At 35.6% G+C, this 27,451-nt stretch overlaps 2 protein-coding genes across 2 annotated transcripts in view; one reads left to right on the plus strand and one right to left on the minus strand.

Annotated features, from left to right (window-relative positions):
• LOC145241691 (uncharacterized) overlaps positions 1-13,741 on the plus strand; it is a 134,502-nt gene extending 120,761 nt beyond the window's left edge. Inside the window, exon 2 of the mRNA XM_080104816.1 lies at positions 13,734-13,741. Coding sequence (XP_079960942.1) covers positions 13,734-13,741 — 8 coding nt within the window. The remainder of the gene's footprint in view (positions 1-13,733) is intronic.
• Positions 1-27,451, minus strand: part of LOC145241367 (RYamide receptor-like) — a 735,032-nt gene that overhangs the window by 294,365 nt on the left and 413,216 nt on the right. The gene's annotated exons all lie outside the window — the stretch shown is intronic.

Below are 27,451 nucleotides of genomic sequence, written 5' to 3' on the forward strand. Positions count from 1 at the left end.
CTCCCTATCTTGAGTTGAGCTTAGGTATTTGCACAATGTCAAAACATAGCAGCAGCCGAATAGCGTAACGGTTAGAATGTCATCTGGGTGGTCGGGTTTCGATCCTGGCTTGAGGTAGTTGCTTATTTAGCCGTATTGATGAACTGTGAACGAGCGAAACAGTACTGTATGTAGATGACTATATATATATATATATATATATATATATATATATATATATATATATATATATATATACATATATATATATATATACACGATAATAAGTTTTCAATGCATTCTCCATATGTACGCAATAGGTTTTCAAACATTCTCCATATGGCCATTTTTTTTGATAGTACACCCGTAAAACTCAAGTCCCCTTCGAAGTAATCCTCTCCGGTTGCAATGCACGTATTTTACTTTTCCAACACTTTCTAGAAGGTCCATAGAAGTCCTCTTGTGTGTGTGTGTCAATGATCCCCGTCACAGCCTCTTTCATCTCCTCACTTGTCTCATAACGGCGGCCTCTAAGATTTTCCTTGAGCTTAGGCAACAACAAAATCACCGGAAGCAAAGTCTGGAGTATAGATAGAGTAAGATATTTTCTTGATGCCCATCTTGGTAAAATATTCTATTACAATGATAGATCACTCTTAGGACAAACTTCACACAAATCTTCCGCCTGTTCATTTCGTCAGGAATCACTGTGTACAATTCCCACACTGACATTAAACTATACACTTATTGTCTCTATAGACCCGCAACGATCCTTATCCATGAAATTCTTTATTTGGCCAATCAACTCCGTTGTTCTGACTTCTTTACTCCTACTACACCTCAGATTGCATTATTCCAAATTTATCAGCTTTACTACGACGTATTCCAATTTCTGCTGCAGCTCTTCATTTGATGCAGAAACCATAAATATTGTTCAGTCATCTCATAAGCTATATTGCAATAACATATTGAACTTTAAAGAGTCTATACAAATTTTAAATTCCTATACCAAAAAATTTGGAAACTTATTGAAGATATCTCGCTCGCACACACACACACACACACACACACCTACACACACATATATATATATATATACACGTACATTTATATGTATATACACATACACACACACGCATAAAATATATATATATATATACAGTGATGATCATATTTATTGGCACGGTAAAATAAAAGTTAAATTTTGTCTAATAAATTCTAAAAAAGGGATTAAGTTAAAGAAAATAACAAAGTATATTATGTATTTTTAACTGGCCTTTCCGATGCAGCAATCGGATTTTAGAAAAAAATAAATAACAAAGGAACAACAAACATAATTGCAAAAAACCCTTGTTCAAAATTATTGGCACGATTTATTTAATAATCAATTGTATAGCCTTTGGCCTTGATTACCTTCCTCAGTCGCTTTTCATAGTTTACAACCAAGTTGTTGCACTCTTCAGTAGTAATTTTAGCCCACTCTTCCTGACAATAATCCTCCAATTGAATAAGATTCTTAGGCTTCCTTTGCATTACCCTCAATTTTAATGTTCTCCATAAATTTTCAATTGGATTAAGGTCTGGGCTTTGTGATGGCCACTCCAAAACATTAATATGATTGTCCTCAAGCCATTTCTTAGTCAGTTTAGCCGAATGCTTTGGGTCATTATCTTGCATGAACCACCAACGACGACCAAGTGAGAGCTCTTTAGCAGAGTCTTTCAGGTTTTCATCCAATATTTTAACATAATCTTCCTTTTTTATGCTACCTGTGACCTTAACAAGTCGCCCTGGTCCAGAGGCAGCAAAGGATCCCCAAAACATCAAACTGCCTCTACCGTGCTTCACTGTGGGTATGGTGTTCTTAGGCAGGAAAGCTTCGCCAGATTTTCTGTAAATATAAGACACTTTATTATGGCCAAATAACTCTATTTTCGTTTCGTCAGTCCATAGAACACGTTTCCAGAATGCAACATCTTTATCAATATGACGTTTTGCAAAGGCTAGCCTTGCTTTCAGGTGCATAGGCTTCAATAAGGGAGTCTTTCTCGGACGACATGCTTTTAAACCAGCTCTCTTCAAAACTCTACCAACTGTATGTCGAGATACATTCACTCCAGAGGTGCTCTGTTCATCAACAATCTCCCCAACAGAGATCCTTGGGTTTTGTTTTACTTGTCGAACAATTTTCCGTTCATCTCTTGGGGAAAGAATCCTTTTTCTCCCTCTACTCTCTAAACTCATAACGTGGCCTTGCGATTTGAACTTGTTTATTATGGCTCTAACAGTGGATTTGGGAAGGTTTAGCTTCTTTGAAATCTTATCATAGCCCTCCCCATTGGTATGGCATGCTACAACAAGCTTCCTGACGTCTTCGCTGTGTTCCTTAGTTTTAACCATGGCGATTGAAAATTATAATTTAGTCACTTATAATAGTTTAAATAAATCGCTATCTAAAAATTATCTGAAAAAAATTATTCACTGAATTAGCGTTAAACAAGCATAATATGGCTATAAAAAAGTTCAGAAAGCACGTAAACCGGAAATTGATTGATATTATACTGATACTAAAAGAAAAACAAAGCCGTGCCAATAATTTTGAACAAGGGTTTTTTGCAATTATGTTTGTTGTTCCTTTGTTATTTATTTTTTCTAAAATCCGATTGTTGCATCGGAAAGGCCAGTTAAAAATACATAATATACTTTGTTATTTTCTTTAATTTAATCCCTTTTTTAGAATTTATTAGACAAAATTTAACTTTTATTTTACCGTACCAATAAATATGATCATCACTGTATATATCTATACATATAAAAGCGAAAATGTATGCTTGTATGTTTGTGCGTCTGCTAAAAACTTTTGACCGACGGAACAAAAATTCACAAACTTGGTCTCATATGAAAGCCCCACCCTCCGGACGAGAAATATCGAAAAATTGGCCCAAAAGGACCATCAGAAGTGCGTCAACTGATCGATTTTCTGCAGGGGGGGGGCCAAAAAAGTGACATTTTAATGTAAAACATTACATATTTTTAAATCGATTTATAACTGCCCCAAAAAGTACGGGCGCCATCTCTTCTACATAGAGTGTACACGGGGCCGTTTATTTTGGGTCAACTTGTATTTAAAATCCGCTGAGTCATGTCACGTGATTTTGACGTCAGCAAGCTGTAATGGCAGTCTGAATTTAAAAACATTGTTGTTATCGGTAATTTTTTTTTTAACAAGCTAAACTATGAACTTCTACGTTATGACAACGTTACCAAAGTTATTAGAACGTTAAAAATAGTTAGATACGATAGTTAAACGAAAAATAACAAGCCAAAAATGTGAAGTAAAAAAATACGCTTACAAAAAATATAAACAATCGAAATTTTTACAAAAAAAACGGCCAGACGCCATTTTCTTTTTTAGTAACACTGTTTAGAGTAAGGAAGACGAGGTGTGTGAGAGAGAGAGAGAGAGACATACACAAACGCAAACAGAGAGAGAGAGAGAGAGAGAAAGAGAGAGAGACAGATAGAGAGAAATGTCTAGACAGGAAACGAAATACGTAATTTAATAAACGCTACACGCTGAATCATAAAAAATGTGAAGTAAAAAAAATAATACGCTTGCCTATGTCCCCATGTTTGTCCTGCATTTTAGTATAAATACAGTGAAAAACGTTGTGTTCTCGGCTTACGCGCTGCTTCTCCCCTCCCCACCATCATCTGGGGAAAGTGCAAACTAAAAATAACGATCCCGTGATGACCTCATTTAGCGTCTTCCTGTCAATCAAACCTCTTTTAGCTTTATAAGCTTTAACTTAACACGCTAATCAATTACTCTCACTCGTGGTCGAGACCGTTAAGTAGTTGGCATTGGGTTCCTCGTCAAGGCTTCCGGGTTCAATCCCTCTTCCCGAACGCTTTCTTTTATTACTTCGCTTATTCTTTAGTTTACCCCCCCCCCTCATACACAGGTTTATTTATGCCATTTTTTTCCGTTTTGGTTTTGGGTTTTTTTTTACATCGTCTTTTTTATAATTTTTTATTACTTCGCTTATTCTTTAGTTTACCCCCCCCTCATACACAGGTTTATTTATGCCATTTTTTTCCGTTTTGGTTTTGGGTTTTTTTTTACATCGTCTTTTTTATAATTTTTTATTACTTCGCTTATTCTTTAGTTTACCCCCCCATACACAGGTTTATTTATGCCACTTTTTTTCGTTTTGATTTTTTCTTTTACATCGTCTTTTTTATAATATTTAAGCAGGATTATTAATTACCCCCCATACACACACCTACAAACGCCCGGGCAACGCCGGGTACCTCCCCCCGCTAGTATATATATATATATATATATATAACATAACTTTGGAATTGTTTGTGATAAGAAGGATTCAGAATATGTACAAATAAAAGGAAAATATTAAAACATAACATAGTTTTTTGCCTTCTTTGTGTTTCTATATCTCCATTAGTAATACAAAAGGGTAATATTATTTTGCAATTTTCAAAGAATAAATACAGGCGTTTGCTAATTAATTTGCACTAATGCCCGAAAGCACATTAGTTATTTTTAACTTTCAAGTCTTGTAATGACCGATGTGTGATTACATACGTAATTGCTTTTCGACGTCGTCATTAATAAATTCAATTGGAGTCAAATATGGCGACCACTTTCTAAAGTTTATCTCGATTTACCTATCATTTTACCTATCACCATACTCAAGCAAAATGTGCTTGAAAAGTTAAGTCCCGCCACTTATCACGTTAGAAAGTGATTGCCAATCATTCAACTGTCAATAACATAATGTTGCGGTAGCATTATGTGTTCGACGACATAAATTAATGAAAATAGATGTCGAGTTTCTATATGTCCGACTATAACCATTTTTTAAAACACGTAAAAAATATTTATGTTGATGATGCTCTCGACGTATGACCAAACGACGTTTTTTTTATTACATTTTCACCCTAAACAAGGCCCATTGCCACGTTGGTGTAGGGAGCTACTATCAGGGGCAACAACTACTGGGGTACTATGTAGGGATTTGGGCAGCAAGATGTCGGTTCACGTTACACTTGAATTTCTGCACGTCAGTACAGTTTGGGAAGCAGGGACCTGGAATGGAATTCCAAAGTCTAGTGGTTCTGGGGAAGAAACTACTGGAGTAGAAAGATCTTTTACATCTCTACCGTGTGGGGGTGGGATTTAGCAGCCTGTCGGGTCTGTCGAGGGTGTTCACGTCGTGGGGGCACAAGTGCTTGCAGTTCTTCAGAGCATTCACCATTAAAATACTTGTAGAACAGGCAGAAGGATGCAACGTTTCGTCGATGGGACAGAGGCTGAAGCTTAGATGCCAGTTCAGGGCCTATCAGATTTGCGACTCTCTTTTGAACCTTGTCAAGGAGCGAGAGACTAGTATCCGATGCACCAGCCCAAATGTGACAGCAATACTCCATACATGTGCGAATGGTTGCCTTATAGAGGTACAGGATACTTTCGGGTGTTAGTAGTATGTAGTCCAGTGGGTTCCGAGTTGTCGAGGAGGGACCAGTGCGAGAAAGGTACAACGCCGTACCATTCCTCCCGAAGCCAAGTCTGGGTCTCTTTCGACTTGTGGGACGGCGCCTAGTCATGCTGCCTCACCCAGGGTCTACCAGCGGTCACCTGATTGCACCAGGGTATTAATTCATCAAGGTACACTTTGCGTTGACTTTCAAGCCGACTTCGAAACTGTGAGGTGATATAATGTGGCCCTCACATGAAACCACACCAAAGGCCATAACCGGGATCAGAAACTTTCTTTTATCACCCTCGGAAAATTCATGCTATTTGTGGTAATCCAGCGATGCATTTTAAGGGTGCTGTCAATGGTCCTGTTATCATAATACTTGGATCGGTATAGTGTATGAGTTGTACAGCGGTGAATCTCTGATCTCGCTCGTTGAAGATTTTCATTGTTCGACATGATAGAAAGGTCCTATCGCCTTTGGGATTTGTACATAACTGGCCAACTAGTTGATAGTCTGCAACAAAAAACCCCGTTTTCTTCAAACAGAAATGGAATCATGTTGTCTTTTCTAGGGCGATAATTTCATTCTTCCACCCTATGTATAAAATATAAAAATACATCTCATAAGAAAGAGGGAGCCGCTAAAAAGGTAAAACAAAGCGCAATTAACTCTGTCTTCACTGCTTAAGAAAGCAAAAATGTTATACAAAAGTAAGTCTAAAAACAGCTTAAATATCGCTACCAAAAAACATAACACACACACACGCACGCACACACACACACATATATATATATATATATATATATATATATATATATATATAGAGAGAGAGAGAGAGAGAGAGCGAGAGAGAGATAGATGGATATATATATATATATTAAATGTGTGTATGTGTGTCGTTTCTGGAGCGACAATTTTATCGTTCCACTAAGTGTCATCTCGATGAAATCTTCAACCGAATTAACTCCTCATGGTCACATCCGATTGCATTGCAACAGAGCGCGGACACGCGCATGCAAATGCATACGGAATGCGAAATGACGTTACTGTAAAGAAAAAAGACTATAAAAAGGAGAGAGAGAGAGAGAGATAGCTCGTTAAAGGAGACGATCACGTGAGAGACGTTACAGCCGTAACGAGAAGTCACACGCGGCGGAAGAATGAGGTTGTTACAAAAAAAAGAGTCTACTTCTTTCCTATTTTTTTGTCTCTTTTGCGACATAGACAACATACAATGTGGGGGCCTCGCGTGTGAACGCCTGTAACGGTAGTGCATTACCTCTCAGAACTCAAATACTGGCTCTTCAAAGTAAACCGACCGCTTTTTAGAGAAGCCGTCCACATAGTAACAGATTGCCCAAAAGATCACAACCGCTTACGACCCGACCACTCCGCTACAATGCCATCTTATGCTCCGACCCAAACCGTGTATTACAGATCTGGGAGAAATGAAAAGACCGCCCGACCAACACGATGTCTCTCAGCCAGGTTATCTCCGTGCCTAACTGAGACTCTTACGATTTGGTTCCCTAACAAGGAATCAAACAAACAACCATTATATGTTAATAACATTGATATCTGTTATGCTATACAAAGACTTAAATTTATTTACAGAAAATAGTTGTGTCGGTATGTAATATTGTTTATATAACATGTATAACATGGAGGGGAGTATATTATGCACACGTCCATCGTCTAGTGGTATAAAACTTACGACAGCAGATACATTTTAACAACGGACATGTAAAAAAAATCGACAAATAACAGTCTTCTGGCATTGTAACATTGGGTCAACCGGAGAAACATACCTGGTTAGTCCCGATCTTGTTTAACAGATCCTCGGGAACAGTTGGAAAGAACATTCATCGTAATGAATGAACTTGGGTTGTCTTTTCAGCAACTTTTATTACCGATGTTTCCCCACTGGAAAACTGTCGCTGGTCCTAGACTAACGCATTCTGATGCCCTCCACTGGGGCCCATCGCCACCCAACTCGATCCGCTCTCTCTCTCTCTCTCTCTCTCTCTCACTCTCGGTTCTTGACTGATCAAATCATTTTTCCAAATTCTATCTAAAATCTACGTCACTTTTAAATGACCTCTACGTAAGACTACGTCAGATTTTAAAGGTCCACATATTTTAAACTGTTTTTTTTCTAACATTCTTTAATTCTAAAACATCTTAACAAAAATAATTTTCTTTTTATAATAACATTCTGTTTTTACAAATATCACAACAATCAGAACAATCGTTGACTAGCAATTCTTTCGGCGTTGCCCTGCTAATATCTTACGCGTAGAGAAAATGAACCAAATTTCTTCCTTGTTATAAGATAGATGTTAACACGTATGGGTTACCGTAGTGTAAATGAAGAGAACACTTTCAATTACCTTGAAGTTGTTTAATGGCGCGTTCTTCCTGATAATACGTCATACCTAATGCAAGCCGGCTTCTCGAAAAACGTTGTCAATAGCTGGTCGGTATTATCATAAACGATACATGTAATACATCTTACAGATTGTCTTAATCTTGTAAAAGTGCAGACGCGCGTATACAAATACATGCGAAAGGAGGTAACGGGTAAGGAAAAGTAAATAGTCTAAAAAGGCGATTACGTTAGAGATGGAAATAATATTCAAGATCACGTTAGAGGTGTGGATGACGTTCGAGAGCACGTTACATAAGACGATCATGTGAGAAACCTCACAGTAGTTAGGAGAGAATGAGAAGATAAATGTCGTTGTACAAGAAAAAAAAAAGCGAGTTGAAGTTCTTTTCTGTTCTTTGTCTATTTTGCGACTGAGGCCACAACATGTTGGTTCCCTGATAACGTTGCAATCTGAGAATATTGCAATGTGTATGAATGTGTGTATGTGTGTGAGCAATGGTTTCTGTGCGGTGACAATTTGGTGAGTTGGACTGGTAGGAGAGTTTGGAGTAAATGGATGCACACCCTGTGTTAGAATGTACATGCCTCTTCATCTCGCATCAGTCAGTAAGAGTCTATATGCAACAAAATTATATTGGAAGTTGTGGTATAAATTTTGCAGTCGGAGTATGGAATGCAAATGAATATTTTGATAAGTTCATCTCACAATCTAAGCGAAGCTGACAGAGCCTAAGCGTATAACAGCACTGATCGATAACCTGGGTGTTCGAATCCAGTTCATTCCACAAAAGCACTTTCACTTAAACATATTGGCAACGTTCATGACGACCATCCCGTAAGTATCTGATGCCTTTCTAGAAATTAATATATCTTGAAAGATATCGGGGAGACGAATGGCAATAAAAATATATGAAAATATATGAATGGTGCTCAAAAACCAAAAATTACCATTTAACATACCAAAACTACCATCAAACTCGCCTACCTTCTATAAGTAACGGATTCTATACGCAAACTCTATGAAAAAGCTTCTTTCCTAGAATTGCCCACTTTTTGAACTCTGTTGACTACGAAATAATCATCTTCACCTCCACTATAAGCAATTTCTTGCTATCATGTCCCTTTAAATATAAAATTTTAGCCCAATTTCTACTTAAATCGATCACTGAACTGCTGCCTCACTCATTAAACTAAGCTCGTTCTACCTAATAATTGAATGCATCAATCTAATTAATTACAAACCATAAGTTGTCTTTCAAATAATTAAGCCAACCACAATGCATGCAAACCAACCATGAATAATGTTGGCCAGAAATGAAATTAAAATTGTTGTAAACTTGTTTTTTTATCGCATTATTCTACTGTTCTCATCTTATCAATATATTAATACGATAGTGTGTGTGTGTGTGTGTTTTCTGTGTCACGCGTACATCCGGGTCGTTTAATTGTTATGTACTTTCATTTCCTGTCATAAATAAGTTTATCAAAAATTCCTCATAAGTTTCGGTTACGGTTTCGATTATAGATGATGACACTCCAGTAATCTTTTTTATATATATAAATAATTTAATCAAGAATTCTTCATAAGTTTTGGTATCGTTTTCCGTTATAGCTGAAGAACTCAAGTTTTATATATACTACATTAGATTGTATTGTGTGTGTGGGGGAGGCTAATGTATTTGAACCTTCAAAACTGAAATATTGTTAATACCCGTCCCCCTCCCACTTATTATCTCCTACCCTACCCCCGCTTTTTTCGTATTTCTTCTAAAACACTTCTTCCTAATACTAACAACCATTTCTGTAAGGTCTGACAAGGCTGTTGGATCGTAAACATGGTTCAACATCCGAAACATATGTGACTAAACAGATAAAACGGTAATAAAAAATAAAATATATATATATATATATATTTCAGAGGAAACATAATTTAATTTAAATACCAAAAAACAAGAAATGGGCAGGTGAAATTAAAATTTCCTTAAGGCCTTATCGTCTGACCCTCTAAGAGGAAACGTCAGAATGATAAATTAAAAAAACGAATGAGGGAAGAGGGGAATTTTGGTTTCAGTTGGAAGAACAGTGAAAAAAAAAAAAATTCTCACTGTTCAGGTGGTTTTAAATCAATGAATATCTCCAACTGATGTTTCAGAATCTTTTGTCTACACAGGCTAGGTCGAGAGTTGTTAATAACTAACGCCTCAATGATATTGAGATGATAGTTCGACCTAGCACTGTATAAAACAGAAAACCACCCATCGGAATATTGATCGGCACACCTATTTATACTCAACAGGTGATTGCCAATGGCGGACTCATGAGCTTGGGAGTGCCCGGATGTTCTCGAAACCTGGTGTAATCGAATATCCCGAGGGATATGTTGGGATATTCTCATTTCTAATCTTTGGGATGTTTTTCCAACGTAGTCAGCTCCACACTGACAAACGAATTTATAAACAACAGAGTTCTTTTGAATGGTTGGCAAAACATCTTTACGAAAAGAAGAGAAAAAGGTTCGAGTTGTGTAAACTACTCTAAGCATAGTAGCTGGAAAACAACGTTGAGTAGCAGAAGAAATCCTTTTAACAATATGAAGGCCATCAGGACCCAACCATGGTAATTTTAGATAAATGGGACAACGTGATGGACCAATATGTTTACCACTATTAAATGTAGTAATTTTACGTTCAATAGTAGATTTTATTATATTAATGGGATATCCATTATTAAGAAAAATATTTATGATTTCACCAAGTTCCGTATCAAGACGGTTTGGTGAACAAATCATAAGTGCACGATGCGTAAGAGCGCTAATGAGGTTTTTTTTTTTTTTTTTTTTTAATTTATCATTCTGACGTTTCCTCTTAGAGGGTCAGACGATAAGGCCTTAAGGAAATTTTAATTTCACCTGCCCATTTCTTGTTTTTTGGTATTTAAATTAAATTATGTTTCCTCTGAAATTTCTCCTTCCATTTTGTTGTACCAAAAATTTACTTACATATATATATATATATATATATATATATATATGATGATTGCAATGTCCTGTCAGACGAGTGCCACTCACTCAGACACTTAAATTCCATGAGCCCAAAAATGATTTTTTTTTAGTCCCACCGGTTAATTCACACGCTCAAGCAGGTATGACATTGAAGACGGTCATTAAGATCAATTATTACATGCTTCCAGCATTTCAAACCTCCACGCATCACAACTTTTCCATCGCCACAGAACCATTTTATAGACAAATGCCTGATGGAGTATCTATAAACAGATGATCTTACAGAGTCTTAGCTCTGTACGACAGCTAAGTCTCTCTCTCTTGGTTCAAAATGTTGAGATCCAGCAACAAAGAAGAGCAAGATAGCCAGCAACAAGTTAAACTGCAGACCAGCTTAATGCGGGTACTGATCTCCCGCTTTATGTTTTTTTTTTAATCAGAAATTAGCTTCTCCTAGAAAAGTTGGCTTCAACACGGCTTACGGGAGCCCTCTCCACCCCAACACACATATACATACACACAAACACACACAGTGCTAGTTGCCCGTTAACCCCGAAAAAGGGTTCATTCGCTCTTTGGAAGGTCTTCTTTTTAATCCTTCAGGGAGACTAGCCACCCTCCCCACCAAACAAGTCTGGTGGGGGAACCAGTTTAGTCGCCGTTGACCCGACCATGAGGCAGGTAGTACTGGCTTACATGATACCAGTAATATGACATGATCTGACTATATATATATATATATATATATATATATATGACATGACCTGACATATATATATATACATATACATACATACATATATACATATATATATATATATATATATATATATATACATATATATATATATATATATATATATATATTCATAAGTTTTTATTTTCGTTTCGATCCAAGCCAATGCACCCAGGTCATATGGATATATTTTTGTTTTATTTTTGAAATTGCAACTTTATAATATATAAAAATCGATAAAACATTAACTCTATAATAATATATACGAAATCTGCAAGAATTATAATACCATATTTAAGCATGCTTTATGACCAGGCTTTGCCGGGCGTTCTCACTAACTTAGATAAATACTTTTGCAGTTTTAACAAAAAAGTGACAATAATATACGAGCGTCTCTATTTACACTGAAGATTTAGAGAATGTCAACATCAATATATTACATATGAATGAGTCCCCTGTGGAATTTCCATAGGTTCTGCTAGTTATATATTATTATTCTCATGACGTTTTTATCGATGTAACTTCCGACCTTCTTCACAATGAATAAAGCGCTAAGTTATAGTGAGTTCAGGGCGACACTCTTCTAGAGGTTGAAGTGTCAATTCTCATTACCGACAATACTAAGAATATAATTAAGAATAACAAAGTTTTGTATCCGGTCATGGTTGATGGAACGAGAAGAATTTATCAAGATAAAAGTTCAAGTCCGAAATTCCGTACGTATTATCGATTCCGACATACAGATCTTTGAGTTCGAGAAGACATACCTGAAGAAGGTGTAAGGTTAAATCGGCTCTAATGTGCGAATAAAATCAACTAGTTGCTTCGGCGGTGGAAGGATGATGCGATTATTGTCAACAGTGAAAAAGTTAAATCACTATAAATAAACAAATAAAAACAAGAAAAAAAGAAAACTGGTTCTTTCATTTTTTAATAAGTATTTCTTGATTTCATTTTTCCTTCCAGGACGCCATATTGAATGAAAACTTTTTATTTTCCGTGCCAGACAACGCGGAGAATAATCGGAAAGTTAACCTACATTACAATTCCCTGGATTATATGGATTATTTGGACTACTGTTTTCATCTCAAGTCCTATTCGCACAACGTTTCGGCAGATGTAACCTCAGACCTCCTTCAAGTGTCATGTCGAACTCGGAAATTTTAATTCGGAAATTCATTTTCGAACTAAACCCTTCATTTGATACACGAGGTCATCACCGCTAATCAAGGCCTAGAGGGCACTCGAGGATAAGGGTTTAAAAGTGTACAATAGTCAATTGGACATTGTAGAAAGCGTTAGTAATGGAAATTCGGTAAATGTTTTAACAAGTGGTACGGCTTATCAAGAACTTGTTTACGTTGGACTTGAAGACAACCATATTGTAGTCAGCTGGAAAGCAGGCAAACGGAAGGCAGTTCCAAGGGTGTGCAGTTCTAAGAAAGAAACTTTGTTCATGGAATCTACGTTTATGTTTAGGCACAGATAAAGACTGGTGAAAATTATTGATATTGTTTTCAGCTAGTCTAGTGTTTCTCATGAAAGTTTAAAAAAAAGAAAAGCATCGAACAGTGAATTCAAAGAAGGAACAGAACGAACGATTTGAATATAAATCATAATGTGTATAAGACGTTTAATAACTGATTTTTCAAACATGCGTCTATTTAGTCTGTATATTTAGCCATGAAATCACATCGAACTACAAGTGTGACGAACATATGGAGCGAACTAAAACTCTTACCGGAACACGCTGACGTATATTACAATTCCCTGTTGTCGTAAAAAAACAACAACAATACTACAGCTTTATTTTAAAACTTTTATTGAAAAAATCAATCCAGGTAACTTGATTATGTAGTAGAGCTGACATCTATTTAATGTAGTCGCGTTCAATCTCAATCACCGCCTAGATACGACACGTACGTACGTATGTTAAATGTGCTACGGTATTTATATATAGATACGATAACGCATAGGTTCAAAACCTGAGGTGCTCTCGTCTCCTTGGGGGTTCGAGGCGATATTTCGAGGAGTTCAGGAAAGGTTTAGATAAAAAATGGAGTATTCTCTATATGTTATTTTTTCTTTTTTTTTTTTTTTCTTTTTTTTTTTTTTTTTTGCAGTGTGCTAATTTCTTGCTTTCGATTTAGGGTTAGTTATGGTTTTTAAGTGACCATTAAATACATGGCTGAATAGATTTAATCCCACCTTTAACACAATATAACTTTAGGCGGGTGTAGGGGTTGAGAAAAATTTCTTGAGGGATGCGGAAAAAAATGATGAGGAACCACTGCGCTAACGTATATAAAATGATATACATCACAGACCGCCGAAAATTCAATTTCAAACTTAAGCGTGATAGACAAACCGATGAAGACATCTTGGATGCATCTGAAATAACATGTGTACATTCACTCTGTACATTGGACGATGAAAGAAAACTGTAATATTGTCAATAATTGTTCAGAAATGATCGATTGAAATCACAATTTCCGATTCAAAACGACGTGAGATTCCTGTCTTTTCATGCGACAAATAAAGCCTCGCCCATTTGATGGTCGACCAATTCGTCGTTTCATTTAAAGTTCAGACAAATTAAACATCTGGCGCTATTTTCAGGTTTTTGGTTTTAGTAAGAAAAAAAAAGGTTATTCACCTTCCAATCCAATGGGCTCAGAATGTATTCACGTTACGTAGTCGTGAACTCTGGCATTTAAATACGAATCACGTGCTGAGTTAATGCCATGAGCCGAGTTAATGCCGTGTCAGCATTTAAGCCGTGATCGTAACATCACAGCATAAAATGCATATATAGGCATAAAATTCGAAGAAAAACGAAGGATGAAAATTTAAAAAAAAACGCGTGGGGAGTTGAAAAGTACGCTTGACAAGCACGCGAATTTCCACCCACGACCTGTTCGAAAGCGAGCCGGCCGACACTGGGTCTCAGAGAATTGCTGTCACACAACAGCGGATTCTCGCAAAAAAAAAAAGGATGCCTATCACACTGTAAAGGAGAAAGAAGAAGCGAACCTATTGCGCCGTGTTGTAAATACGTGTCGGCGAACCACACAAATATTCAAACAGTAGCAAAACAAAACAAAAAAGCACAAAGTTCATTTAAAACGGCATGATTTTACTTTTTCCGGCCCGTCTTTGCTTATTTAATGGGAGGTTATTATATATATCTTAAATAATTAGCTGTGTACGATAAATTGAATACACATTGCTATTTTAAACTTTACCAAGTGGAAATTCTTGCGTATTTGAAAGTATTAATAACATTATTTATGCTACCTCCTCTCGTGTGTCTATTTATGTGTGCGGACTTCTTGCAACTTTGTGAGTTACTAATAAAAAAAGTACTATTAATCGATTCTTTTTTGAGGTTGCTGATTATACGCAGCAACTGCCAACGAATCTAGAAATTTAAAATTGAGCCATACGCTACAGTAATAGCTGCAGTGTATTATACTAGGTGTAGGGCGCCTTTGTCCCTCACGAAAAAAAGTTGCCATATTGAGGTAAAAAATATAATAGTTTATTCTACTAGATGGAACTTAAAAGACTATTAAAAGTAAAATGACATTTTTATGTATAATTCTTGTATATACGCCGAAGCCTGGAAGAAGATGAAAAACAACGTAAATATCATAAGCAGGAAACCCAGTCGTATTTAATATGAATGCGTTCCAGACTAATACATCTTATATTTTTTTTTATTATTTCCCCGGAATGGATTAGAGGGATTTCACATTTCATTGTTATGATGATTGAACTCATGCATTCGTAACCTAAAAGTTTCACCTCTCTGTTAGAGATATTGACGGTGTAAGACGGGGGTACACAACGGGAACAAGACATTTATATAATAGTCTACACGACGACGACTCTGACGCAATTCTTGGAGATTTCATAGTATTAATAAACTAGGATATAGATGTGAAGAGAGATGCGTAGAAAGAAACAACTGTCATGGACGTGCGTCAGGTGGGATATGAGACCAACAACATCTAATGCAGTTCGGCATGCGTACACGTATCTCGTAAGCGTGCGTATGAGTGTATATACGCCGGAGCCTGGAAGATGAAAAACAACGTGTATTATAAGCAGGGAACCCAGTCGTATTTAATATGAATGCGTTCCAAACTAATGAATCTTATTTTTTATTGTTTCCCCTGAATGGATTAGAGGGGATTTCACATTTCATTATTATGATGATTGAACTCATGCATTCATAACCTAAAGTTTCATCTCTCTGTTGGAGATATTAGCGGTGTGAGGCTATAAGAAATAAACAACTGTCATGGGCGTGCGTCAGGTGGGATATGTGACCAACAACATCCAATTCGGTTCGGTATGCATGCACGTGTCTCGTGAGCGTGCGTATGAGTGTGCTAGGTATTTAAACCTGGGTACCGTGTAACATTTCGACTTCTGCGCTTTTAAAGAAGGTCCTGCCTACACATAAGTGAATATTGGCACGTCCGATTTGTTCAACAATTTGCTATTAATGTTGGTCTTGCGCCAAAGTAGTAATCTTAGTAGAGGCGAATATTAATAATGTTTCTTTGCAAAGGGTGCGAGGAGGGGGTGCAGGTTGTGTTCTGATTGTTGCTTCTATAAATAAACGCACAATTACTCTACGTGAAGGAGACTCGTTAAGGCGCATGTGTACGAGCTACTAACCTGATTACTTACCCATCCATTTTCAGGTGTTTTTTGCGTTTTTCTTCTCACAAAAATGTCGGCGTATTTCATCCGGAGGCTGGAGTATATGATGACGCATGCGGTGTGTAAACTTGAATTTGACGATAATCATATAACCTCTAGCTAGGAGCAAAGGCTAGTATCTGTTCTGATATCTCGCCTTATTTTTTCTGTCCTTGTTTAATGACGAAAAACATCTTTCTATATTGACAATATTTCTTTTTACTTTTATCTTTATGGATCTGATAATGTAATAAAGTGCTTTTTTCAAAATAAATAACCGCTTTAAAATAAGTGTAAACATAAAAAACTTTCCTAGGTAGGTAGAAGAGTAACATATTTTGCCTTTGGTAACATTTATTTGTTGGATATTTATTTTGTCACCACATTTTTGTTTTGTTGATTATTGCAAAATGTTCCATTCTTAATACCAAATTTACAGACAGGAGCTACGATTTGTTCTAAGCTTTATTAAACTTGTACTTAATCCATCCCGAATTTATTAATAAGTGATGTCCCAATGATTCATTTCAGTCTTGAAAGCCAAAGGATACCCCTTAGGGACAGTAGCGCGTGTAATTGTGAGGCAAGGGTTGCGCAATTTCCAACCACACCTCTCCTGAATCGGCACTGCTTGAGTCCAGTGGCAAGAAGACCAGGGCGACTGGAAACAATGCCGAGATAAATGGAGAGCACATACAGCACCTGAAAGTCCAAAATGGTCACCCATTTTGTACTGACCAGGTTAAACGTTGCTTAACTTCGGTGATCCAGCAGAAACCGGTGTGTCAAAGTGGTTATGCCGTAATACGTGATGTGGTCCGTTTCAAAAGAGGTTGCCGCCTCCTGTATTTGTCTCGGTATGTTTTCTGACACTCACAATCAATTTGAGGCTGATGTGTACTATTACATATAGCTGTCATAGCCCCAGTTACGCAAGATGCCATAGTAATTATGAAGTGAATAGAATTCGTGATATGTCATAAATCCTTTTCTAAAGTGGAAAACAACAGGTTATGCTTAATTTGCACGAAAGGCATGAAATCATTTGACGAAAAGCATATAGGGTGAACGAAAAAGCATCAGTTGTAGTCAAAAGCTGCGATATCCTTTGATAACCTTTTCTTTTACAAAGGAGTCACCACTTATCAAGGCTCGGAGGCCACTCGAGTATAAGGGTTAATGAGTGCACAGTGGTCAATTGAACAATATCATAGTAATCGTTTGTAGTGGGAATTTGGTAAATTGGATTACTTAAGGGGACAATTGATCAAGAATTTGTTTACATTGGACTTGAAGACGACCATATTGTAGTCAACTGGAAAGCAGGGAAACGAAAAGAGTTCCACAGGCGTATAGTTCTCAGAAAAAAAGCTTTGTTTATGGAATCTACCTTTAGGTTTAGGCACAGATAAAGATTGGGGGAATTTATTGATAGTGCTTTTAGTAAGATGAGTGTTTTTCGTCAAATTTTTGCGAGAAGGGACCATTGATTTGAGCTTATTTAAACTGATCATACTTTCGTAACTGGCATAGCACTTGGATTGATGTGCAAAAAGTATGGTAGAGTAGGCTTGACAGTAATAAAAATTTTTATATGGTAGTACCATTAGAATAACTTGCAGTTTATTCGGGCATTCTTATAGTCACAAATTATTAGAGGTAAATTTAGTAATTCTGTCTACTTTCTTTTGCTGATTATTAGGATAAAAATTACTGGACAGAGTTGCACCAAATCTGACACCATTTTTATTTCAGTTTCGAAATCTGCCAAAACGGTATAACAATAGTTTTATGAAAATCCCTTCAGACAATGAATGAAGCCATTTGACGTGACGAGCTTAAAATGTACCACTGCGAGGTTAAAAACTAGCTATAATAAATTGTTTATGAATAACAACAGGAAGTATTCCCCTTTGTCAGAATTGCGTCATCGTCGTCGCCGTGTACACTGTTATAAACATTTTTTGTTCCCTTCATGTACCCCTGCTATATAACACCTTTGTCTTCATGTTTTTTGTAAAAATAAAAAAAAGAATCGACAAAGGTGTAGCATAGCAGGAGTACACAACGGGAACAAGACATTTATATAATAGTGTACATGGCGACGAATATGACGCAATTCTTGGAGATTTCATATTATCAATAAACTAGGATATAGATGTGAAGAGAGATGCGTAGTGGACAGTTCTTTTAACTCGGAGGGACGATACATTATTGAAGAAGGGATACTTTGGAAGGGATTTATTATTAATTCCTTTTCAAAGACGAAGACAAAACACATTACCTTGCAGTTAGATGATGAGAATAATCAGGTATTCGATGCCTTGCAGAATTACTACATTGCTCTGTCTCCCTCTTCTACCTCGCTTCGGAAACTCAACTCTCCTCTCTCCCGACTCTCCTAGCTGTAACTGATCTGAAGTCATATCTCAACTCATTTCGAACCCTAACTAAACTAAATATATTGAAACTATCTTTCTTTGTGCCGTCAGAACGTTCTCAAACATGTAAATGCTTTCTTTTCACGTTGATTTTGCATATTATATATGACTTCAACACATTTTTGGCAACACAAAGACATTCCTTAATTTACACTTCCAATTCTAGCTCTCTGATTGTATAGTTATTTCTAACTACAATGGTTTATTCTCTACATTTAAAAAATCACATCTAAATAGCAATATGTATTCTTTTTAACTTTTGATCACTGTGTTCGATTCTAGCATTCTCTTTTAATAAATATTGTTTTCAATCCTATTTACCTCGTTTCTCTAATAACTGGGGCCTGCCTCTTTCGATATACAACATACCTTCAAATGTACGCATTTTCAAATACTAGTACATTTTTTTTATTCTTCGTCTATACTTGAATAACTCCTTAAACTTTATAACCAACTTGGCTACGAAAGATCAGACATTATACAAAAATAACTTTTTTGTCCAGCCTTTTTCCAATTGACTCCCTAATTATATTTAGACCAGAATCTCCATCCGATTCTTCTGTCATATTTCCTTTTGGGTGTAGGGTACAACCCCCTATGATCAATATCAGCTGTTTAATCCAATCCCCCTTTTGCCGTAACAACAGAGGTCTTATTCTCGACGACTCCTCGCCCGATGGGTCCTGACCCTTTCTCTCCCGTGGTTGTTTTACTATTTAGAGATTTGTTCATTTTCTACACTATTTTACTTCTTTGCAAAGATCATTTACTTAATTTTACAGTGGTTAGCTTCTAATTATGCAAGATACATTTTATCATACTGATTCACTCGGATTTCCTTGCTTGAACTCTTAGAACTCGACAAAGAAATCGAAAACATAATTCTTAACTAAATAACCTCCTTCCCTGTGCCAAACCCTACTGTGCATACTGAATTCCTAACTATGACGGTAACTTTATGCGATTTTTCCTTTCTCTTCGATCAGAGCGTCCAAGATCCCAAAACAGGCTTATCCCCACATACATACAGCTCTAAAAAATTACGTTTTTATTTTGTTAAATTTTTAAGGCATATTTTACTTTTCCCTTCTAATTAATTTAAGAGATTTGCCCTCGTACTGACTCTTAGTCATGTACCTGGAGATTTCACGTGTCTCCCATAGTCTGCATTTTTAATTTATTGTGTCGAGAATTACTAAGGAGTCAAAGCCGGTATTTACAGCCTTCCCTAACTAAACACACAGAGTCCATCTGTTTTTCTCAGCAGGTGCACCCCATTATTGTTCTTATACCTGGCATGTGACTTTTCTTGCAGAAAACTATAGACATAAAAAGAAAACAAACAAAACTTTTTTTTTTGGGGGGGGAGGGGCTTATCACTTCCCGAAAACCTCACATAAATACCCGTTCACGTAAATTTTACTCTTTTCACCCTCTTTACAATTCTAAATTATTTCTAGGCCAACCATTAATGTAAATCCTTGTTTGCATTTTTTTTTTCGTTTGGATTTCTATCTACTTAATTATCGACATCGAATTCTTAGTAACAAAAATACATTTACATACATTTTCTTTAAAAATCAAAAAGAATTACTAACAATTTTCAAAATATGACCTTCTAGACATCCAAAGTTAAAGTGTCCTTATATATATAAGCTACGAAATATCCATTCTCCGAATTCTTCTTGTAAATAAACAATAATTTAACCAAATGGCACACGTAATCTATCATCAGAAGCTTGTTTGTAAAATTATGATTGTCAGTCAATACAAGTAATGCGTGTGTGTCCTTAATATCTGTTTCTTTTTTTGTATGTTACATTTAATAATAATTCTTTCTGTTTTACAGTTAAAACAAAGCATTTCACAAACAAATACATTATTTTTCAATTCTGTGAGTGTTACTATTTTTTTCTTTTTCTCAACATTACATTGGTACATTATTTTATTCTAATATTTTTTCTTTTTCTCAACATTACATTGGTACATTATTTTATTCTGATATTTTTTCTTTTTTTCAACATTACATTGGTACATTATTTTATTCTGATATTTTTTCTTTTTCTCAACATTACATTGGTACATTATTTTATTCTAATATTTTTTCTTTTTCTCAACATTACATTGGTACATTATTTTATTCTGATATTTTTTCTTTTTCTCAACATTACATTGGTACATTATTTTATTCTGATATTTTTTCTTTTTTTCAACATTACATTGGTACATTATTTTATTCTAATATTTTTTCTTTTTCTCAACATTACATTGGTACATTATTTTATTCTAATATTTTTTCTTTTTCTCAACATTACATTGGTACATTATTTTATTCTAATATTTTTTCTTTTTTTCAACATTACTTTGGTACATTATTTTATTCTAATATTTTTTCTTTTTTTCAACATTACATTGGTACATTATTTTATTCTAATATTTTTTCTTTTTCTCAACATTACATTGGTACATTATTTTATTCTAATATTTTTTCTTTTTTTCAACATTACATTGGTACATTATTTTATTCTAATATTTTTTCTTTTTTTCAACATTACTTTGGTACATTATTTTATTCTAATATTTTTTCTTTTTTTCAACATTACATTGGTACATTATTTTATTCTAATATTTTTTCTTTTTCTCAACATTACATTGGTACATTATTTTATTCTAATATTTTTTCTTTTTTTCAACATTACTTTGGTACATTATTTTATTCTAATATTTTTTCTTTTTTTCAACATTACATTGGTACATTATTTTATTCTAATATTTTTTCTTTTTCTCAACATTACATTGGTACATTATTTTATTCTAATATTTTTTCTTTTTCTCAACATTACATTGGTACATTATTTTATTCTAATATTTTTTCTTTTTTTCAACATTACATTGGTACATTATTTTATTCTAATATTTTTTCTTTTTTTCAACATTACATTGGTACATTATTTTATTCTAATATTTTTTCTTTTTCTCAACATTACATTGGTACATTATTTTATTCTAATATTTTTTCTTTTTTTCAACATTACATTGGTACATTATTTTATTCTAATCTTTTTTCTTTTTCTCAACATTACATTGGTACATTATTTTATTCTAATATTTTTTCTTTTTCTCAACATTACATTGGTACATTATTTTATTCTAATATTTTTTCTTTTTTTCAACATTACATTGGTACATTATTTTATTCTAATATTTTTTCTTTTTCTCAACATTACATTGGTACATTATTTTATTCTAATATTTTTTCTTTTTCTCAACATTACATTGGTACATTATTTTATTCTGATATTTTTTCTTTTTTTCAACATTACATTGGTACATTATTTTATTCTAATATTTTTCTCACTTAAAATTTACACATTATAACAATTTATTTATTTATTTGTGTGTGTGTGTGTGTGTGTATGTTGAAATACATTATTTGTGTGGGTTCGTGTTTTAAAACAATATTCTTTTCTACTTGTTTTTTTCTTTTTACGACTGTCTCTCTGAAAACAGCCTGTGGTGTTCCCTGGAAGGTGAGTGATTGTTGTGTAGCAGGGAGCTCATATCTAAAGACGACGAGAGTTCATATTAGGGATACAGTAACCATGGTAATGATGAGGGAGACATTTATACAGACTGGAATGCTTCTTGAGGAGTTCATATTATTAATACACAGTGCATGATATGATGCAACAACAGTACTTATATACATATAAAGAGGAGGAGGAGGAGGAGGAGGAGGAGATACTTCACTTATGATGATGTAGGGAAGGACAAATAACTTGGAATAGTTTATACAAAAGTTACACTGTTCGTTATAGACTTACAAGATGATAATAAAACACATTTACCTTTTTGTTGTAAGGAATGACGAGACGAACAGTTACAAACATAAATGTTGATTGCTTTATTCATCTGATTGATCGGTCGATGACGCCAGGAATTCAAACTTGGATCTACATGGTCTAATGTTCTACTCTTCGCTTCTAAGGGCTCTCCTCTCCAAATGACTATCTCTCATCAACTGTCGACTTTCGACTCTGTCTGATCAACTCCTCTGGTCAACTAACTGATGACTGACTTAACTTCGAACCCTCGGATTCCTATATTGAGAAATCGCCTGTGTTTAGTACGTCAGAAGTGTTTTTCAAACGTGACTAATTTTCACGGGGCTTTACATGTGTTTGTCCAAACACACTTTTCTTTCTAACCTATTTTTAAACAATATAACTCGCATTGTGTATTCATTTAACTGACATTTTTAATATCTAGATTTCTAAAGAATGGACAATCAACTCTTTTCACGACATAAACAATATTTAACTATTTCTAACAATAGACTGAATTTCTAACATTCAATTTTTCATTAACTTTAACACTTGCCTACAGGGTTCGATTCTAACCTAATCCTAATATCATGTTCACTTATCTAGTATCTCTTCTTACTTACATGTGACGGGAACAGCCCTTCATGTAACATGACAACAAGTCTCCCCAGGTTTCCAGTACTCTCCGCCTCTTTCGATAACATTTGCAAATAAATTTGCATTATCGCAACAGCTGCTTGCCATTGATTTCTCGTTGGCAGCAGCTATTATTATTTGTTTTATGCGATGGTGTACTAGTAATTACGTATTCGAGAACTAATCAGTAATAATAACAATAATAACAATAATAATAAACTTAACAATAATAACTAGAAAATTAATAATAATAACAATAACAATAATAAAATTAACAATAATAATAACAATAACATTAATAATAATAATAATAATAATAATAATAATCAATCAATCAATCAATGACAACAATAACAAATAATGACTGACCGTAGATTTGATCATTCCAGCAGACAACGAAGTAAAAATCAAAACGACGCCTTCGAAAACTAATCAACAATAATAACAATAACAATAATAATGTTAAACAATCAACTCATGACGCTTATAAATAATGCCAGATCGTAGATTTCGCCGTTCCAGCAGATCACAAAGTAAATATAAAGACGACGGAGAAACGGAACAAATATACAGAATGGTTAGGGAGCTGGAGGAGATATGAAACATAGAGTCAAGATAACACCCATAATTGTAGGAGCACTAGGAACAATCCCGAAAACGTCGAAAAATAAATGGAAGGACGTGGAACCAGGAGGGAGGTAGAGAAGACAAAGGTTAGCAATAATAAAAAAAAAAAAACGGATGGAATCTGAAGGAAAACCATGAATGAGGAAACCAACCAACATGAACTACGAACTAATATAAGCAACTTGAAGAGAAATAAATAAAACAAAAACAGAACAAGCTCATAAAGAACCAATAAAATGAGTGAAGGAGAATTACGTAAAAAAACGGCTCCTCCCCCAAATACATTATAATAAGAATTACAGACTAGCATCAAACTAAATCGAGAAAGGTCAAGGAGAGTGGACGGACCGATAGGGGGCAACACTAACCGGGTCTCCACTAGAAGAGTGCGGAATGGGACCATTGGGAGAGCTTATTACCGCTCACATTTCATTGAAGACCAATGGTCATTGCTAGCGAGAAGTAAATGGCAATTAGCTGTTGCGATAACAGAAAATCATTTATAAAGGTTGTCGAAAGAGGTGCAGAGTACTAGAAATCTGGGGAGACTTATTGTCATCTAGAACCCAGGGAACATCACCGGTTATTATCACTGAGTACTCACTGATGATTACCTGTGTTAGAACTAGTGAGTAAATAATAATAATAATAATAATAATAATAATAATAATAATAATAATAATAATAAACTGGAGAGCACCAAGACACGACGAGATACATGGATACTGGTTCAAAAAATTCACAACCTTACACGAAAGCTAGCCCAAAACCTGAGAAGTTGTATACGGGAAGCAAACGTGCTAGACTGGATGGCAAAAGGTAGAATCACACTGCTACAGAAGAATACGGAGAAAGGAACCGTCCCTAGCAATTATAGGCCAATCACGTGCTTACTCACCATGTGGAAGATACTGACAGCACAACTGAGGGAACAAATCTACCACTCACTGAATAACCGTGGACTCATCCCCGAGGAACAGAAAGGATGCCAAAAAGGGAAAAGAGGAACACATGATCTGCTATATGTTGATCAAAAGATCCTAAAGGAGGTAAAAAGGAGGAGGAAAAATTTAGCCATGGCATGTATCGACTACAGAAAAGCGTACGACAGGATCCCCAAGCATGGATAATAGAATGCCTAAAAATGTATAAAATATAAAGCGGGATCACCAATGTAATAGAAAATGCAACGAAAACATGGAGACTGGAACTGACAGCTGATGGACAACACATAACAGAAATTAGCATACAAAGAGGCATCTTCCAAGGAGACTCATTATCACCATTACTGTTCATCATAGCCATGATGCCCTTGAATAGTATTCTGAGAAAGTGCTAAGCCGGATACAAGTTCCCCAATACAGAGGAAAAAATGAACCACACTTGATTTACATGGACGATCTGAAACTTTTTACAAGGATTGAAAAGGAGCTAGAGACACTAATTAACACTACCAGGATCTTCAGCCAAGATATCCAAATGGAATTTGGAATGGAAAGGTGCGCATTACTAGTTATAAAAAAGGGGAAACTGAAAACGACAGAAGGCATGGAACTCCCCAACCAAACAAGACGACTATAAATACTTGGGATAACAAGACGACTATAAATACTTGGGAATTCTGGAAGCGGACACCATCAGAGCAACAGAAATGAAAGAGAAAATTAGAAAGGAATACCTCAGGAGAACAAGAAAACTCCTGGAAACTAAATTATATAGTAGAAACCTAATAAAAGGTATAACTACATGGACAGTGTCACTAGTGAGATACTCTGGACCGTTTATAGGATGGACAAAAGAAGAACTGACACAGCTCGACCAGAAAACCAGGAAACTCATGACCATGCATAATGCACTATACCCAAAGGGAGATATTGACAGACGGCGGGAGAGGAATGATCTATATAGAAGACTGTGTGAAGGACACGAAAAAAGAACTAGAAAAATACATAAGGCAAAACACTGAAAGGATAATTATGACAGCGAGAGACACAGAGAAACCCAACAAAACAGAAAACAGAGAGACAAATGACAAAACAAGAAAAGAGAAATGGGAAGAAAAACAACTCCACGGAAGATTGATAAGAATGACAAAAGATGAGAATAACGAAAACACCTGGACATGGATGCGAAAAGGATATATAAACCGAGAAACTGAATCTCTAATAACTGCAGCACAAGATAACTCGATAAGAACCAACCATATCAAAGCAAGTATCGATAAAACACAAGAAAACAGCAAATGCAGACTCTGTGGACAAAGAGACGAAACGATAAACCATATAGTAAGATAATGCAGCAAATTGGTCCAAAAGGAATACAAAAACAGGCATGACCAAGTGGGGAGGGCGGTGCACTGGGAATTGTGCAAACGGCTGCATTTTGAGCGTACAGATAAATGGTACAAGCATAAACCCGCAACAGCACTCGAAAACGAGAGCCACAAAATCCTATGGGACATGCACATACAGATGAACAAACCCATCCAAACAAGAAGACCAGATGTCGTAATAATTAACAAGAAAGAGAAATCCTGTCAAATCGTAGACTTTGCTGTCCCAGCTGACTACAGGGTAAGTATGAAAGAAAAGGAGAAACGAAGCAAATAGACAGAACTAGCCAGAGAGTTAAACGGGATTTGGATGATGAAGAAAATCAAAATAGTACCGATAATAGTAGGAGCACTAGGAACAATTCCGAAAACCCCGGAAAAAAGAATGGCAGAAATTTGAATCAGAGGAATATCTGCAAAAATACAACGCCTAACGATAAGGAAAACGGCTGAAATATTAAGGAAACCCCTTGAATGCGGAGCATAACACAAGACAATATAAAGAAGAAGCGTTACAGGGAATGAAGACCACCGAAGCTGCAGATCTACATGTTCTACACCCCCATCATGTATCCCCTCCATTGTTTCAACACCGCCCCCCCCTCCAATAGAAAAGTGATACCAAAGAGCCGAGAATGGTCAAGGAGAATGGAAAGACCGAGGAGGGAGCACTGGCCAAACCGGCGCTGGAAAAACGCAAAGAGAACTGGGAACTTGGGGAGGCTGAGTGCCACTCAAATTCCAACGAGAAATCAATGGTAAGAGACTGTTGCGATGATGCAAAATGCTATCGAAAGAGGAGGAGAGAGCTGGACGTCTGGGAAGACTTGTTGTCACTCAGCTTCCAGAGAACACCACAGGTCTACAATCAGATCGTTTGTTGACTTGTGTGAAAGCTCCATGTTGGCCAATAATAATGAGAAGAAGAAGAAGAACAACAACAACAACAACAAGATTAAATATCAGCCTACAATATAAAATGATCAAAAAGGATAGACAGAACAAGACGATATAACAAAATTAAACTTCCATTAATACGGGAGCAGAGATGACTGAAATCTTGGAGAGGCTCATTAAAAATCAAAACTGTCATTACAGCCATAAATGAACGGTACACAGCCGTTACACTAACACAAAGTGATTTGTAAAAGTGATCGAATAAGGCGGAAGTACTGGAAATATGAGGATACTATTACTACTACTACTACTACTACTACTATCAATACTACTACTACTACTACTACTACTACTAATAATAATAATAATAA

This window comes from Euprymna scolopes, chromosome 20 (genome assembly GCF_053919585.1).
Source record: "Euprymna scolopes isolate OS-2025 chromosome 20, ASM5391958v1, whole genome shotgun sequence".
NCBI classification, from domain to species: domain Eukaryota; kingdom Metazoa; phylum Mollusca; class Cephalopoda; order Sepiida; family Sepiolidae; genus Euprymna; species Euprymna scolopes.